The 15045-nt window shown below is 40.8% G+C and overlaps 1 protein-coding gene across 6 annotated transcripts in view; it reads left to right on the plus strand.

Moving 5' to 3' along the window:
• Positions 1 to 3281: 3281 nt before the first annotated feature.
• LOC116862785 (protein FAM91A1) overlaps positions 3282 to 15045 on the plus strand; it is a 43236-nt gene continuing 31472 nt past the window's right edge. For 2 of the 6 annotated variants that reach the window (XM_032850180.1, XM_032850182.1), the window contains exons 1-8: positions 3282 to 3593; positions 8465 to 8549; positions 9569 to 9720; positions 11385 to 11442; positions 12129 to 12196; positions 12771 to 12884; positions 14411 to 14501; positions 14912 to 14974. In XM_032850180.1, coding sequence (XP_032706071.1) covers positions 3522 to 3593; positions 8465 to 8549; positions 9569 to 9720; positions 11385 to 11442; positions 12129 to 12196; positions 12771 to 12884; positions 14411 to 14501; positions 14912 to 14974 — 703 coding nt within the window. In that variant the 5' untranslated portion in view covers positions 3282 to 3521. Of the gene's footprint in view, positions 3594 to 8464; positions 8550 to 8664; positions 8721 to 9227; positions 9335 to 9568; positions 9721 to 11384; positions 11443 to 12128; positions 12197 to 12770; positions 12885 to 14410; positions 14502 to 14911; positions 14975 to 15045 lie in introns of those variants that run through there. The other 4 variants (XM_032850183.1, XM_032850181.1, XM_032850184.1 and 1 more) reach the window with 4 other exon arrangements.

Consider the following 15045-nt stretch of genomic DNA (forward strand, 5'->3'; position numbering starts at 1 on the left):
TAACCCACTGAGCCACCCAGGCGCCCGAGAGCCTTTTTTCATATGTGTGTTGGCCATCTGTATGTCTTCTCTGGAAAAATGTCTATTCACATTCTCTGTCCATATTTTAATCAAAATTCAAAAATTTTATAAAAATTTTTATTATTTTTCCATAGGTAAAATAAAACAATTTTAAAAGGTAACATATTCCAAGATACTTAAGATATAGTTCCGAGAGAAAAATGAAAGCTCTGCAATGAAAGTTTGTGCTCCCTTAAGATCGGATTTCACCATTCAGGCAATTCAAAATTAACACCACATAGTCCCCAATCTGATTAAGAAACGTTCACCAACAATTTAGAGAATCTGAAGAAGCCAAATGGGAAGAGAAAACTTCGCAGGTTTGCATGTACTTCTACCAGTAAGATAATGAGAATGATTCTTGAGAAGATAACCGATAAAGGCCGTGATAGCTATAACACACAGAACCAGTCATTCAGTAATTCAGGGTTTAATGGCATTTTTTTTGTTTTTGTTTTTTTCTTTCTTAGGCTTCTGCTTAAAATACAACTAATGAATCATTGAACACTACATCAAAAACTAATGATGAAAAAAAAACTAATGATGTACTACTATAGGTTGGCTCATTGAACATAATAAACAAACAAACAAATAAATAAAAGCATGGGGAAAAAACTCCAAACAGTATTCTTGATTTCTGCCCCTAAAGCTGATCCCGTCTAAATATAATGCCACTCTTACTTCTAACAAAAAGGCACAGAAAGTGGTACACGTTTTTCAAGAGGCTTAATCTGGAGGAAGAAGAACTAGCCTCCCTAGAGAAACTTCAAATGGTGATGAAAAGTCCCCCAACAAAGTAGAAAATAGACTTGTAAAATATGTTAGAAATTTTTACTGTGTGCTGCGCCTGGATTGCTCAGTCGGTTAAGCATGTGAGTTTGCTTTTGGCTCAGGTCATGATCTCAGGGTTGTGAGCTCGAGCCCTGCGTCATTGCACTCTACACTCAACAGTGTACATAGGATTCTCTCTTCTTCTCCCTCTGGTCCTCCCCGCTCACCACGCTTTCTGTCTCTCTTTCTCTAAAATAAATAAATAAATCTTTAAAAAATAAAATGTGAGTCCTCACTTATTCCAAATAATTTTTACTAAAATCTAAAATAAAAAAATTACATAAGAACTAAAATTCAGTTGAGATGGCCATGATTTAAAAAACCCAGCAGTAAAAAAAAAAAAAATACTGGAAGTTCATTGAGACTCAGGCACTAAAGATAGATTAACTTCAACTGTGACTGCTCCTATTTACCCACTGCCTTTGAGAGACTTTAAATACAATCATGTCATGTTCACAAGGATTTGACTGCAAATCACAGTCTATAGAGACCAATTTCTATGTAACACTATTTTGGAGTGCTAAAAAATTTTCAACTTCAACTGCTCAACTTCACAGATATCTGTTCATCTGAAATGTCTAAAGCATCCTTTGAACTTCTTTGCTCTGATGTTCCTTTTAGATCACAATACAAGGAAACCATTGGCAAAGGTTTCCTGAAATAAGCAAACATTTCCCCTATGCCCAGGTATCCCATGCCCCTGGGTCTCCCTAACGCTTAGGATCTATCTGATCTAGCAGGCAGGGAGCAAACTCATTTACCTTCTCCCCAATCTACTAGATGTGTTTAAAAATTACTTCCTAACAGATGCCTTATAATGCACTGTGCCTGGAATGTTAACACTGGTCTTTCTGTTTAGGCTTCTATTCTTCGGGAGCAGCAGGTTCCCTCCTGATGTCTTTGACATCATTGGTTGTGCCCATCAAATAGAATTCTTTGTTGCAAACAAGACTGACAAAATGAGCGAGGCGGTTGGACATGGAAAAAAAAGCTGAAACGGCAGCAATATCCCAGGTATCTTCTCTGTTGAAGCTCTGCCGCTTGAGAGCTTTTTGAAATGGTCATCTGTTATGTATCAGCTTGGAAAACTGCAAGTGCAGACTCCAGCAGGGAGGTCAGACTCTCTCCAGTTCACACACACCTGGTCAGGGAGCACTGGGTTCTTCAAGTAGACCCTGTACCTGGCACTGTGGACAACCCTACTGCATGGGCTCTTCTTGGCCAGGCTGGTCACTATGATGACCAGTTCCCTGTCAGATCGGCTGAGCTGGCCTGTTTCTTTGTTGCAGATGGCATTGTAATAAGCAAAGAAGGCTCTGAGTTCTAATGGCTGGTGAGACAACAATTTACATTTGGTAAAAATCCTGTCAGCGGTGACAGGACTCTGAGGGAGCGAAGCACAGACCTGCTGGCGCCCTGTTCGAAGCCAGGAGGCCTTCCTGCAGGTGCCTGCCCTCTCACAGCTTTTTTTTTTTTTCAATACAAAGTCATAGAATTTCTTTCTACATTTTGGATATTAACGCTTTATTGGATATATGATTTGCAAATGTCTTCTCCCATTCAGTAGGCTGCCTCTTCATTTTGCTGATGGTTTCCTTTGCTGTGCAGAAGCTTTTAGATTGATGTAATCCCATTTATTTATTTTAGCTTTTGTTGCCCTTGCCTGAAGAGGCTGGTCCAAAAAAATTCTGCTGAGACTAATGTCAAAGACCTTACTGCCTATATTTTCTCCTAGGCATTTTTGGTTTCAGGGGTTACAGTTTTCAATCAGTTTTGAATTTATTTTTGTGTATGGTGTAAGATAGTGGTCCAGTTTGCCCAACCCCATTGATTGGAGATACTCTTCAGTGCTGGCTTTGCTTTTCCGCTATTTAAAGCCAGCTATGTGGACGCCTGGGTGGCTCAGTTGGTTAAGCGGCTGCCTTCGGCTCAGGTCATGATCCCAGAGTCCTGGGATCGAGTCCCACATTGGGCTCCTTGCTCAGCGGGGAGCCTGCTTCTCCCTCTGCCTCTGCCTGTGCTCGCTCGCTCTCTCTCTCTCTCTGACAAATAAATAAATAAAATCTTAAAAAAAAAAAGCCAGCTATGACTTCCTCCCCAAGGAGGAATTCTTAGACATTCTTAGACAACTTACTCCAGTGCCTGAAACTGGAGAAAAGTGGGACATCCGACAATGGCAATGCAGACCCAAGAATTTATCTTTATTCATCCAGAACTGACAGGTGGAGCCAAACACGTGGGCAGGGGGCGGTTAACTCGGACTTGGCCTTACCACCTCCTTGCCCCGCCCCCTACAGTCTGGGGGCGGGTCAGGAGGCCAGTCAGTGCCCCGCCCCTCAAGCCTCGCGCCAGAGGGCGGAAGTGACGCAAGCCCAAAGCCATTTCCGGCGGGCCGAAACTAGGAAGAAACTTGGAGCTGCCTAGGCGCTCCTGGCAGGGTCTCTGTTCCTCCTGTGCCCCGTGGCCCGGCAGCGCGAAGCTGTCGGGATCCCTGGCCATGGGGCAGCCCCGGCCCTCCGCAGTGTGAGGCGCGGGGCCTCCCGCGGGCTCCCCGATAGGCCGAGGGCGGGCAAGCGGGAGGCGTCGTTCCAGCTGCGGTCACGGCCGCTGTCGGCCGGGCTCCCGGCATCATGAACATAGACGTGGAGTTTCACATCCGGCACAACTACCCCTGGAGCAAGTTGCCGGCCAACGTGAGGCAGGTAGGGCCGGAATCTGGGGTCGGGGCCCCGCCCTGCCGTCACCTGCTCACCTTGCCCGCTGGGCCGGGGCTGCCCCTGGCGGCTGACTCCCGCTCTTCCCCCGCCGCGGTCTCGGGGCAGTAGTCCCGCAGGCTAGGGGTTCGGAGGGGACGGCTGTGGGGCCACAGGGGCAGGATGGGGCGGTTGGTAAATGGGATGGACTCGCTTGGCCCCTTTGCCTGTAGTCTCGTTAAAACCAGGCGCTGGGTCAGGCGCTTGCGACCCTTGATCTCCAGAACTTCAGGATGGTGGGGAATAGACGAGAAACAAGTGACTGCGTTACAGGAGGATAGCCGCGCACACATCCTTGTATTGTAGTGTATGTGGGCACACGGAGGAGTAAGAAATTGTCCAGGGAGTGTCTGGAGCCCGTGTGGAGGAGGCACTGAAATTGGGCCTTAAAGGACGAATGAGAGATAAGAGGGAGTAAGATTTTCCGGGGAGACGGAAAGTTATTTGAAGAACTTGGACGAGTGAAAGAGCGTGTTGAGAGTAGCTAGCAACTTAGTATCCCGGGAGGTGGAGATGTGGGTATACTGGTGTTTGGAGGTGGGATTTTGTGAGTGAGTGGAGGTTGGTTGGTAGCAGATAAGTCTGGAAAAGCAGGCAGGGCCAGATTTTGAAGGGGCTTTCCTACTCTGATTGTTGGACTGTATCCCCTAGACAGGATAGGCTTACTAGCGATGTTTGAACAAGAGAGTGTCAGGAGGTTTTTTTGGGTTTTTTTTGAGGGTTAATTCTCAACTGCTTGAATGACATTTTTACCAGTTGCTCAGCAAATGTTAACTGAACACCTGATTGCTATGCCTTGTTCCAGGTATGGGTAATTTGCCCCAGTCAACAAGATAGAGACCCTGCCTTCATGGAGCTTATGTCTTAGTAAAGAAAGACAGTAAACAACGAAACAAAGAAGTACTGAACATGGCAGGTGGTGTTGAATCTTAGGAAGATAGTGATAGATGCTGCATATAAGGCGCTGTTTCTCTGGCCATGGACTGAGCTTCAAGTTCCTCCCTTTCTGCTTGGTTCAGAGTGAAATTCTGTTTTCCACTGGCGCTGGGCAGTTATATTTGGAACGTTTGGGATGGTGGTGGTGATGGTATAGGATTATTAGTTTGCTTCCTCACTCAGCATGGGGGCGTAGTACTGGGAAACAAATATTAAGGTCCTGGCAATGCATCACGTGATGGGGAAAGTGCTTTCAACGGAAGATACCCAACAAGAAAGTAGCAAGATAAAGGAACTAAGATTTCTTGGTTTTCTGTGGCTGCCCATGTGGCATTTATCTTGACTTGGAAGAACAAAGCTCTAAGCTTGAAAGAGTGTTTCTCTTGTTAAGCTCGAATGAAGGCTTTGGTAGTTTTGTTCTTTAGAGTTTTGTGGCGTATCCAGAGACAGCTGGAAGCACCAAGAGTGCTTTTCTTTGTTTCCATCTTTACTTTTCGTTTCACGAATATAAATGTAGCATAATGGAAGAAAGATGGATGATTCAATTACGTTTAGCATGAATAATGGATCTCAATTAGTATTGGCAAAAGCATATCTAATACTTAGGACTATTAAAAATAATCACAAATCAGTATTATCATTTGGTAGAAATGTGACATTAAATTAAAATTTGATAAGATCACTTAAACAATAGCTGTCTTAGCTTAGGATAAACTTCCACTTGGAGAAGGTGTTGGAAAATCCATCTGTACTACTTACTTCCTTGGACTTTATCTAGCCTTACTACTGTTCACCTAGGTCACGCTCCACCTTGGATTGCTACATCAGCTTTCTGTCTGGTCTTTCTTCTTCAGTGAAGGACTCCCTCACATTCATTCCTCATAATATACTGGGGTGAGATTTCTAAAAGGCCCATTCAGTCCTGTACTGCCTGTCTCTTATAGATTACTTGTAACTTCTTGAATGTCAGAACTCCTCCAGGAAGGATTTCCCTGACCTACATCTAGAGAAGTTGACCCTCCCTGGAACTGTTTCTCATCCATACCATTCAACCCCACTGTGTTGCATTTGCTGCTTACATTACCTGTTTTGCTTTTGTATTTTGGGCACCTATCACATGGTTGGCTTTTAGTAAATATTTTTGGAGCAAGTGAGTGATGGTATCAGTCAGAAGTATTTTTCCAGGACTAAAGCTCAGTCACTTTAAAAGTGGGAAATGGTCCTTGTACGGAAGGAATTTGTTTTTTTGCCATTATTTAGTATTGCTATTACTAAATACTTTGATAGAGTTTCCAGTAAGCTTTGATGACTTTAATTTAGAAATGACTCATTTCCCACTCCTGAAAGCTGTGAGAAGGTGATTTCAGATTTTTCTTAAAAGCGCATGTCTAGTGGTAAGGGGATTCCAGATTTTTACGAACTGTACATAAAGCTTTTATATGGATGGGATGAAATGTTTTTATTTGATAATGGTCTGTGCAGGACTTTAAAAAATACATTAAAAGTTGTAGATAAGGCCATTATTTCAAGGTTTTTTGTAGCTTATTAGTTTCTTGTATTCATTATTCAAAAACAATTTGTAGTTATTTTAAGGAAAGTCTTATGACGATGTTCTGTATCATCTAAGAAAGTCAGTTAAAAAATTGTGCGTATCTTTATTGTGGAGGGCCGTGATTGGTGTTTGTGGGAGCAAAGTCTTTAGAAAAAAATTCCTTCTGCTATTAGCATAATCTGATGTGCAATGGTTGTCTGATAGCCAGCGGCTACGCCTCTCTGAATCTGTTATGGTGCCTTTTATATGCCGCTGTACTTCATCTGTCAGACCTGGTCCTTATTTCTGCAGGGTCAGTGGGTCTCAGAGTAAAATGACCCTTTTAGTTTGCTTCCTGTGGTGGTAACAGTGTTTCAGAATGTGGATGGTGGGAAATTTGGGGGAGAAGTGGAGAGAAGCCAAGGAATCTTTGTGAACAGAGCAGTTTTATTTTATGTATCTGGGTAGTGAAGAACAAAATCAACTTCTAAGAAAGTTTTTAGGTATTTGTGGGCCCACATATGTATTGATTGATCAGGGTCAGTTGTTACTTAATTCCTGGCACGAAGGCTTAGATGTTGAAACGTTGCATTCTCTAACTGGCTTATAATTAACAGGCCCTTATGTTTTGTATGAGTGGCTTGATTACACTTTTTGTTCTGGCGTTCCCAGGAATGAAGTTAGAAAGGCGGAACCTGGTTGTAAGTTGAGATAAATTAAGAGATTTATTTTAAAACAGAAGAGCAAACCTCAAGTGCAGAAGATGCTCCAGGTTCTACCAAAATCGTGTGCTGTGTGCGTCTGTGTTTTGTGTTCTTTGGGAAAGAGGCTTACTTCTCTGGCAACAAAGCTAGAGAAAACCCTTTACAAGTTTTGTAGCAAACCCAGCATTTGAATTCCCCTCAACATCTTTATTACCCAGGTTTTGGTGCTGCATAGAGGATGTGAAGTAGTGTCTCTGTGATGACCTTTGCTCCTAACCTCTGCAGATGTTAAGATGGATGAAAAAAATAAAAGCACGTATATTCTGTCAGTAGTACGGGTCACTGTTTAGCCTGTGAAAACTAATTAACATAGGTTCAGGAAGAAAGATTTCCGTTTTCTCACATGTCACTTTTTTGTTAAAGTACATCCCACCAGTGGTCCAGTTATGGGCCAGTTTATTCTATGTCTTAACCTGTCTTATGAAGATGGCCTTCGGTGAAGGTATGTGTAGAAACATTTACCTTGGCTTTGCAGACCTGTGGGTAGGAAGTATAATAACTTAATCCTCTGATCTTTCTGCCATTAGTTTCTAAGATGTCTGATTTTATATTACAGCGTGTTGGAAAGATCATACCTAGTAATTAAAAAGAGGGAGAGCAGTCATGTTAAATTGAGTTTGTGGTTGCACATTGAATGTAATGTTGACTGTAATCAGACATACTTGTTCCTTGTTTTCATGAGAGCCCAATTTTGAACTTAAAACACCAAAGCACAGCTAGAAAGGTTTTTGCCCATTAAAAAGTGTATCAGAATTCTAAAGTTGTCTAAAAATTTTTTTTAACAAAACCATAAGGAGAAGGTGTTTTTTTAGAAGTCATCTTATTGGGGCACCTGGGTGGCTCAGTCGGGTAAGCACTGGACTCTTGATGTCCACTCATGTCATGATCTCAGGGTCCTGAGGTTGAACCCCTGCATTTGGCTCTGTGCTGAGTGGGCAGCCCACTTGAGATTCTTTTTCTCCCTCTCCCTCCACTCCTCCCCACACTTGCATGTGTGCGCATGCTCTCTCTCTCTCAAATAAATAAATCTTAGAAAGAAAAGAGGAAAGAAGTCATCTTATCATTTAGAGGTACATTTGAAATGTACATTCTCCAGAGACATTAATTTTTAATAATCATAGCACTCAAATGTAAATAATTATCAGACAGGGATCTGTCTTTAGTTGCCACTCTTAAATTAAAAAGATAAGTAGGTGTAAGAAACCATCCATTCATCTATCTATCCATCTGTCCACTTATTCAACACACACAAATTAGGAACAGCCAAGAAAGAAATCTTTTTAAGTAGAGTTTAGTTTTTTGTTAGTTTAATGAAGTTATGCTCTTGGACTGTTATTTGATATTAAATACTTTAGGTAATTTCAGTTAAGTCCTTTTAGAAAGGCAAACTGAAAATAAACACATCGAATTTTTGTTTAATATTATAGAATGAAAATTAGTATAATAGCATTTAAGAAAATATTCTTTGTCCTGGAAATTAGAGGTAGTAGGATAAAATTAAGGAGCATGGTTTTGAAACTGTATGAGGAAAAAGTATTGTTTAGTTCAGAAGCTATTTTTAAAACTATCTGATTTTTTTTTTTTTTAAGAGTCTTGGAAATTCACAGAGAGAATATGAAAAGCAGGTTGTTCTTTACAGTATCCGCAATCAATTACGATATAGAAACAACTTAGGTAAGTAGAGACATTTTTATATCACGGTGGAAACTCCTGTTGCTATTTACCATTTTCATTAATCTATCCTGTCTTTCCCATGCATGTTTTATAATACTGAAATTACTCCATGTAGACATTTTAGAAGCTCTGTACTGACCCATCCCACCTAACAACAATTTGTATGAGCAAGTAAATTTTTCCTTCTAAATCGGATTCAAATTATTTTTTTTTAAGAGTATCATTTGTAGATTCATTTTACCTATAGAATATTAATCTCAATTCAGACGTACTTTTTTCACTTTAGGTGAAAAAATAAGCCAGAAGAGAAGTACGTTCGTTCTTAATAGTTTCTGATTTTGGATTTTGTGGGTTTTTTCCCCATAAATTTTCAAAATATAAGTTTAATGAAATCTCTGTAATAATTGGAACAAATTTTAAGCATAGTTGATTGTGTGTGTGTGTGTTTTAACTTTTTCTTTAAATGTTTGGTTTTTGTCAGATGACTCATTAGTCTGTTCTATTGCCCTGCTAGTCTTCCTGTGCATGGATTTACTCTCAGATTAAGCACTATAGTTCAGAGATAGTTTTGTTTTATTTAAATGTATTTCATGGGAATCAGGGGTCTTTTTCCATTTAAAGAACAAAAACTATTAAATAATTTTTTGAAATTGACTTGATGCATTGAAAACTACCATTCAGTTTGGCTCTCTTGTGGTATAGTAAGGGATTTGATGAATTCTAGCTTGCGTTTTGCATCTTTTAGAGAGAACATTCCATGATTGCTTTCTTGGCTTTCTGACTTGGTAAGAATTCTTTCTGTATTTATCTGTCCTGTTGCAGATTCCGCTTGTGTACTCTGAAGTCTGTTTCTTTGTGGCTTAATTGTTTCTTTGTTCCAACTTAGTTTCCTTTGTTCTCTTCCAACTACTGTGCTTTTATTTTTAGTTAATGTTGGTTTGTAAAGTAGTTGTTATTGCATTTATAATTTTAGATAACTGTAAGACACATGAAAATTGAAAATTTCTCGCTTTCCCCAGTTAAACATGTCAAGAAAGATGAACGCAAATATTACGAGGAGCTGCTAAAGTACAGTCGTGATCATCTCATGCTGTACCCTTACCATCTGTCAGATATAATGGTAAAGGGCCTGAGGATAACACCGTTTTCATACTATACTGGGATCATGGAGGTGAGTTCACGGTGTACGTGGGGCATTAGGAATGGGACGGGACTCTGTGTCGTCAACAGCGATGCCAGTAGTGACTGGCTGTGCCCTTCTCAGCCCTAGTGGGCATTGTTTCTGAGTTTACAGTGGAAAAAAAAGAGAGTTGGTTACGAGTTAACTGTGTCATCCACACTGTACAAGGAGTTGTCGTCCAGGCTCTCATAGTGGAAAGGTACCTGTGTTTGTGCCGTGTTTTTGAGGGCATTGTTGACCCTCTGTGCTGTTGTAGCATTAGTCATTCATTTATGTTAGCAGAGTCTCTATAAAACCGACTGCTTTGAACACGTGATTAAGGTTGAAAATGTGGGTGACAGAACTGAGCATTGAGTTCAGAGAAACTTAATGCGTTTAACGATTCTCTGACTAGAGAAAGAATAAGTGATTATAAACCCAACATGCAATACACATGTTAGAAAAAGAAAGGTATTTGTAGTTCTGGCTGCTAATGTCTTGCCATTTTTATTAATTTTTGGATGTTAGCTTTTTTCCAAAGTCAGCATTTAGACCTTTGTCAAGGAACTTTAAATATACTGTTTTTAAGTGAGCTGTGTGTAAAGATTGGCAATGTTTGTCTAGTATTCAGTGGCTACTTAATTTTATCTGAGTGCCACTGTTTTGGGCCCACTAGCCGCCTCCAGAGCAGGGGGAGGCCTTGAACTGAAGGAGCTGGGAACGTGCAGGGACAGTGAGGTCACGTTCCGATGTGGCTTCCTCTGCGAGAGCTCCCTTTGCTTTTCTCCCTGAGCCCCTTCTTCACAAGCACTTAGGCCGTCCTGCGTCTCCCATGTCTCTGTGTCCCTGTTTGGGAGGAAATATTAGTGTAAAGCTTGAGGCCTGACAGCCCCAGTTTCTGTCGATCCCCTTTCCTGAGAGCCAGGGCAGCAGAATGAAGGTGGCAGGTAATCAGTACGTAGAATAATTTGGACTGCCTCTGTTTGCTGGCACTGACCATGAGGTTCAGGAGAGATAATAGGGGGAGGGTTTTTTCTCCCCTTTACCAACTTTCAGTTGTGTCCAGGCACTCGCTGCTCTCTGCTTTCTGTTCTTACACCATTGGGTGTAGGTCCTAGGTTGAAAATGGGCCCTATCCCCACGGTAGACAGTTGGTTTATTATTGGAGTAACAGATGGGCATTGGAAGAAGCTGGATGCTGAGGTTAACTGTGCTGCTGGTTGGGTTTCGTAGGAGCAAAGATGACTGAGCGGTCACAGTCTTTGTTGGTGGTGCGCGTCTCAGATGTGTGTTGATGGAAGCGTGACACATCAGGGGCCCTCTCTTGGGGCACGAATCTGGGATGTGGTGTGAGGCATGGAGAGGCAGGAACCGGGAGCTCTGAAAGCGGTGTTCTCTGCGTAGCTTCCACAGAGCGCAAGTTGCAGGGCAGATGTTTGGGATTCAGGAGCGCTGTGGGAAACCAAGACCGGAAGGGCTGATCTTCGGTGACTCGGTTGGGCCCAGGTGGCCAGTAGCACAGGGCTGCCTGCATGCTTTAGGTCGCACACTCTCATCTCAGTGCTTCGGGCAACAATTCTGATTATCCTGTTTGGCTCTCTTAATATGTATTTATTCACATTTTTTATCTAAGGATATTTTGCGTTTAGAATTTTTAATTGTTTTCTTTTTGAAAGGACATTATGAACAGTGAGAAGAGTTATGATTCATTGCCCAATTTTACTGCCGCTGACTGTAAGTATGAAATGACCTGAAGGTAACGATTAGTCTGTCGTTGTGCATGCATGCTGTTGTGTGTGTCGTCATGTGTGTTTTTAACCTGAAACATCTGAAGCATGGAAACAGCAAGCAACAGTGTTGGTAGGAATTTTTATCAGGTGAGGCAAGTCAAGTATAAGGTTTAGTCTAAATGTCTAAGGGAGAAATATGTTAGAGGGTAAAATGAGAAGTCTGTATTTCTAGAAAATGAATTCTTTCTGATACTTGGGCTGTGTTGTGTTCCACATGAGGGAAGAAAATTTAAAATTTGTACACGATAGTTTCACAGCATGATACCTAGTTGTTACTAATATAATTTGCTTTATTATGCTTATTTTAAGGAAGTATATATTTGACATGTGACACCGTTCTCTTGTGTAAGGAGAAACTTTTGCTGAGAAGTACACTTTGACTTCCTGATATTGGAAGGGTTTCTGCTTTTTAAAGATTTTCCATGTGACATTGTCAGAGGTGTCAGCTCGAGTTCATCTTTCCCAGTTTGGTTTTCTTTTGTATTTTGTTTGAAGAATTTATTTTAATTTGATGTTGATTGTTAGTCATCAGAGATGAACAAAAGCTAAGGGTTTTTTCCTAGAAGACCTGGGTGTACTGATATTTTAAGATACATTAAGTGTTTTTAAAATAAAGGCTCTTAATTTCAGGTCTAAGGCTTCTTGGCATAGGAAGAAATCAGTACATTGATCTGATGAATCAGTGTCGGTCGTCAAAAGTAAGTTAGTTGTTTCCTTCCCTTTCTTTTTTCATCCCTGTTATCACACATTCTGGTTGTTTTAAGTAGTAGAAATACTGAATTGAAATTTCTTTGATCAAGAAAATATGCTTCATATAAAATACCAAAACAACTCCTCCATATTTTCTAGGTTATGCTTATGCGATTATTGAATTAAAATGTTTAAGGAATAAAATATTTATTTTTAAAATTTAATTTTTGCTCTGCTGGTCTTTTTACTTGCTCATTCCTCTCCCAGCATGATGGGTGAAGTAAGGACACGTTCTCCAAATTCATTTTTACCTCCTGGTAAAAAACTCCTTTGAGTTTCTGGATTTAGATCCAGACTTGGTGATTAGTGTTTTGAAGTAATTCAGTTTGAAATAATTGAAGAATGACTTTCTCTTTAGTATATTTCTCTCCAGTATATCTAAAATTCTTCAGATTTTAAAGCAGGAGGGTTTAAAAAGATTTGTTTGTTAGACTGTGAGAAACAGTCTTATACTATGATCAGTAAAAAAAGAAAGTATGGATTTCAGGCTGATTGCAAATTCTCATGTTTGTACCATTGAAGAAATTTTTCAGAAGGAAAACGGCTCGTGATCTTCTACCAGTGAAGCCGGTGGAGATCGCCATAGAGGCGTGGTGGGTGGTGCAGGCAGGATATATCACAGAAGATGACATAAAGGTAGATCCCTTTGGAATTAAACGTTGGATTTTTATTTTTTAAATTATAACTTTTAATCATAGCTCTAATTTTTCTAAAAAGTAACACTATTTGGTTTTCCTGAAGAAAATTAAGTGTAAGTTCAAAGTTGTAAATGACGGTGGTAGGCTGGAATACTGGTGGTTTTCAAAGACACTCTTTAGTAATGAGTCGGGTGCACCTGGGTGGCTCCATCGGTTAAGCGTCCAGCTCTTGATTTCTGCTCAGGTCGTGATCTCAGGGTCGTGCAGTCGAGCCCCACATCAGGCTCCACGCTCCGCATAGAGCCTGCTTGAGATCCTTTCTCCCTCTGCCCCCTCCCTGCTTACATGTGCGTGCATGCATGTTCTCTCTCTCTCAAGTCAGTACATTTTTAAAAATCCAATAATGAGGGAGACTTGACTTGGTTCGTGTTCAGCAATCTGGGGACTCGGATTAGACAGAAGCTTCATCCCAAGTGACGTGATGCTGCAGCCGCCACGATAGCGGCCGGCGCTTCCCGAGCACTTGCTGTGCGCTAGAGGCGCGGGGCTCTGTTCCCAGCACCTTTTGTATTGTCTCAGATGCTCTTAACAGCCCGCCGGGTGGGTCTTCCTTGTACGCCATTTCATGTATGAGGAAAGTGAGCACAGAGACATGAAGTAGTGGTTCAAGTCACCGTGGGGGTGAAGGTGCAGGATTTTACCTCAGCCACTTTGCTGTGGGAGTGGTGCTCCACGTGGCTCTGCTGAAGTGTCCTCCGGAAGAGGGAGGTGCTTTGATGGGGGGGCGGGGAGGGCCTGGATCAAGGGCAGTGATGTTCCCAGGGTCAGACCACGTTGCAGATGAGCCTGTGCCTGGTAGAAGAAATGCTGATTTGGAGGAAAAGGGGCAGGGCCACAGACCAGAGGGCCTAGAGACCAGGTCACGCCTCTCTGTGGTGGAAGGAATAAAAGTGAGTGTGGGTTTTTTTTTTTTTTTAGTTTGCATTTTATTTTACTTCAGAAGATGGATTAAATCTCATGAGCGGCTCAGTGTAGGAACTTCCTAACAGCTGTCAGACTGTCATAAGATAGTGAACTTCTTGTCACTGATAAATGCATGTGGAGTCTGAATAAACTTCCTATCTGAGCAGTTCAGAGTCAGCAAATGGATCCAAATCCCATTCAGAGATGATGATTAAATATTGGCATTTGTTAGGTAACACTTAATACTTAACAGCAAATATTGGTACTTACAATTACTTGGTCCTCCATTCTGTTGGTAGCATATTACGGCGCCTTAATTGACGGTTATGTACATAGCTTTTTCCTTTGAATCTAGAGTGATAAAAGAAAAAGTATGTGGTACATTTAGCTAATGACACATAATAATCATAATCACGTATAATACATAAAATGTAATAATATATAATCATATATAATATAATAATCATCATCGTAATAATCATTTGATTTAAACATGATTTCAGGAGACTTCCAAATTACTTTGGATCGAACTTAATTGAAAATATTTTGCTCTTCTTATAGATATGCACATTGTCTGAGAAGTGCGCTATTGATAAGATCATCGACGCGGGCCCTCAGCTCTCTGGATCGCTTGATTACAATGTAGTACATAGTAAGTGGTTAGTAGAAGCGGTCTTTTGTCAACATAAAAACTTGTTCTAAACCATCAATAATTAATAGAAATTTTTATCAGTTAGATACACATGGTACTATTTACTAAGGCATGTTGTTGTTTGAGCTGTGACTTTGGTCCATTGTTTCCCTGTGTGGCTTTCATTCAGTTATACACATACACTAGAAATTTATACAGATGAGTTATAAGGATATTTCTGTAGTTCTGAGCATATGAAGAAAACAGATTTGAAAACTTCAGTTCTTTTCCTCTTCTGTTTACTTTTTTTTCTCCTTCATCTAGCATTCAGTTGTAAGGATCTTTATAGAAAATCAGGAATCTGTTTTGTTTTGTTTTAAATTTATTGTAGTTTAGTGTTCCACCTAAAACAAATACTTTTGCTTCCGTAGGCTTATATAACAAAGGATTTATATATCTGGATGTCCCAATATCTGATGACAGTTGTATAGCAGGTAAGTATGTGTTTGTGTTTTCCGCTATTTTTCAGTGGTTACTAGGTCCTGGGCATTGCGTACATCACATC

Source organism: Lontra canadensis, unplaced genomic scaffold, assembly GCF_010015895.1.
Source record: "Lontra canadensis isolate GAN:19392208 unplaced genomic scaffold, GSC_riverotter_1.0 scaffold327, whole genome shotgun sequence".
Lineage (NCBI taxonomy): Eukaryota > Metazoa > Chordata > Mammalia > Carnivora > Mustelidae > Lontra > Lontra canadensis.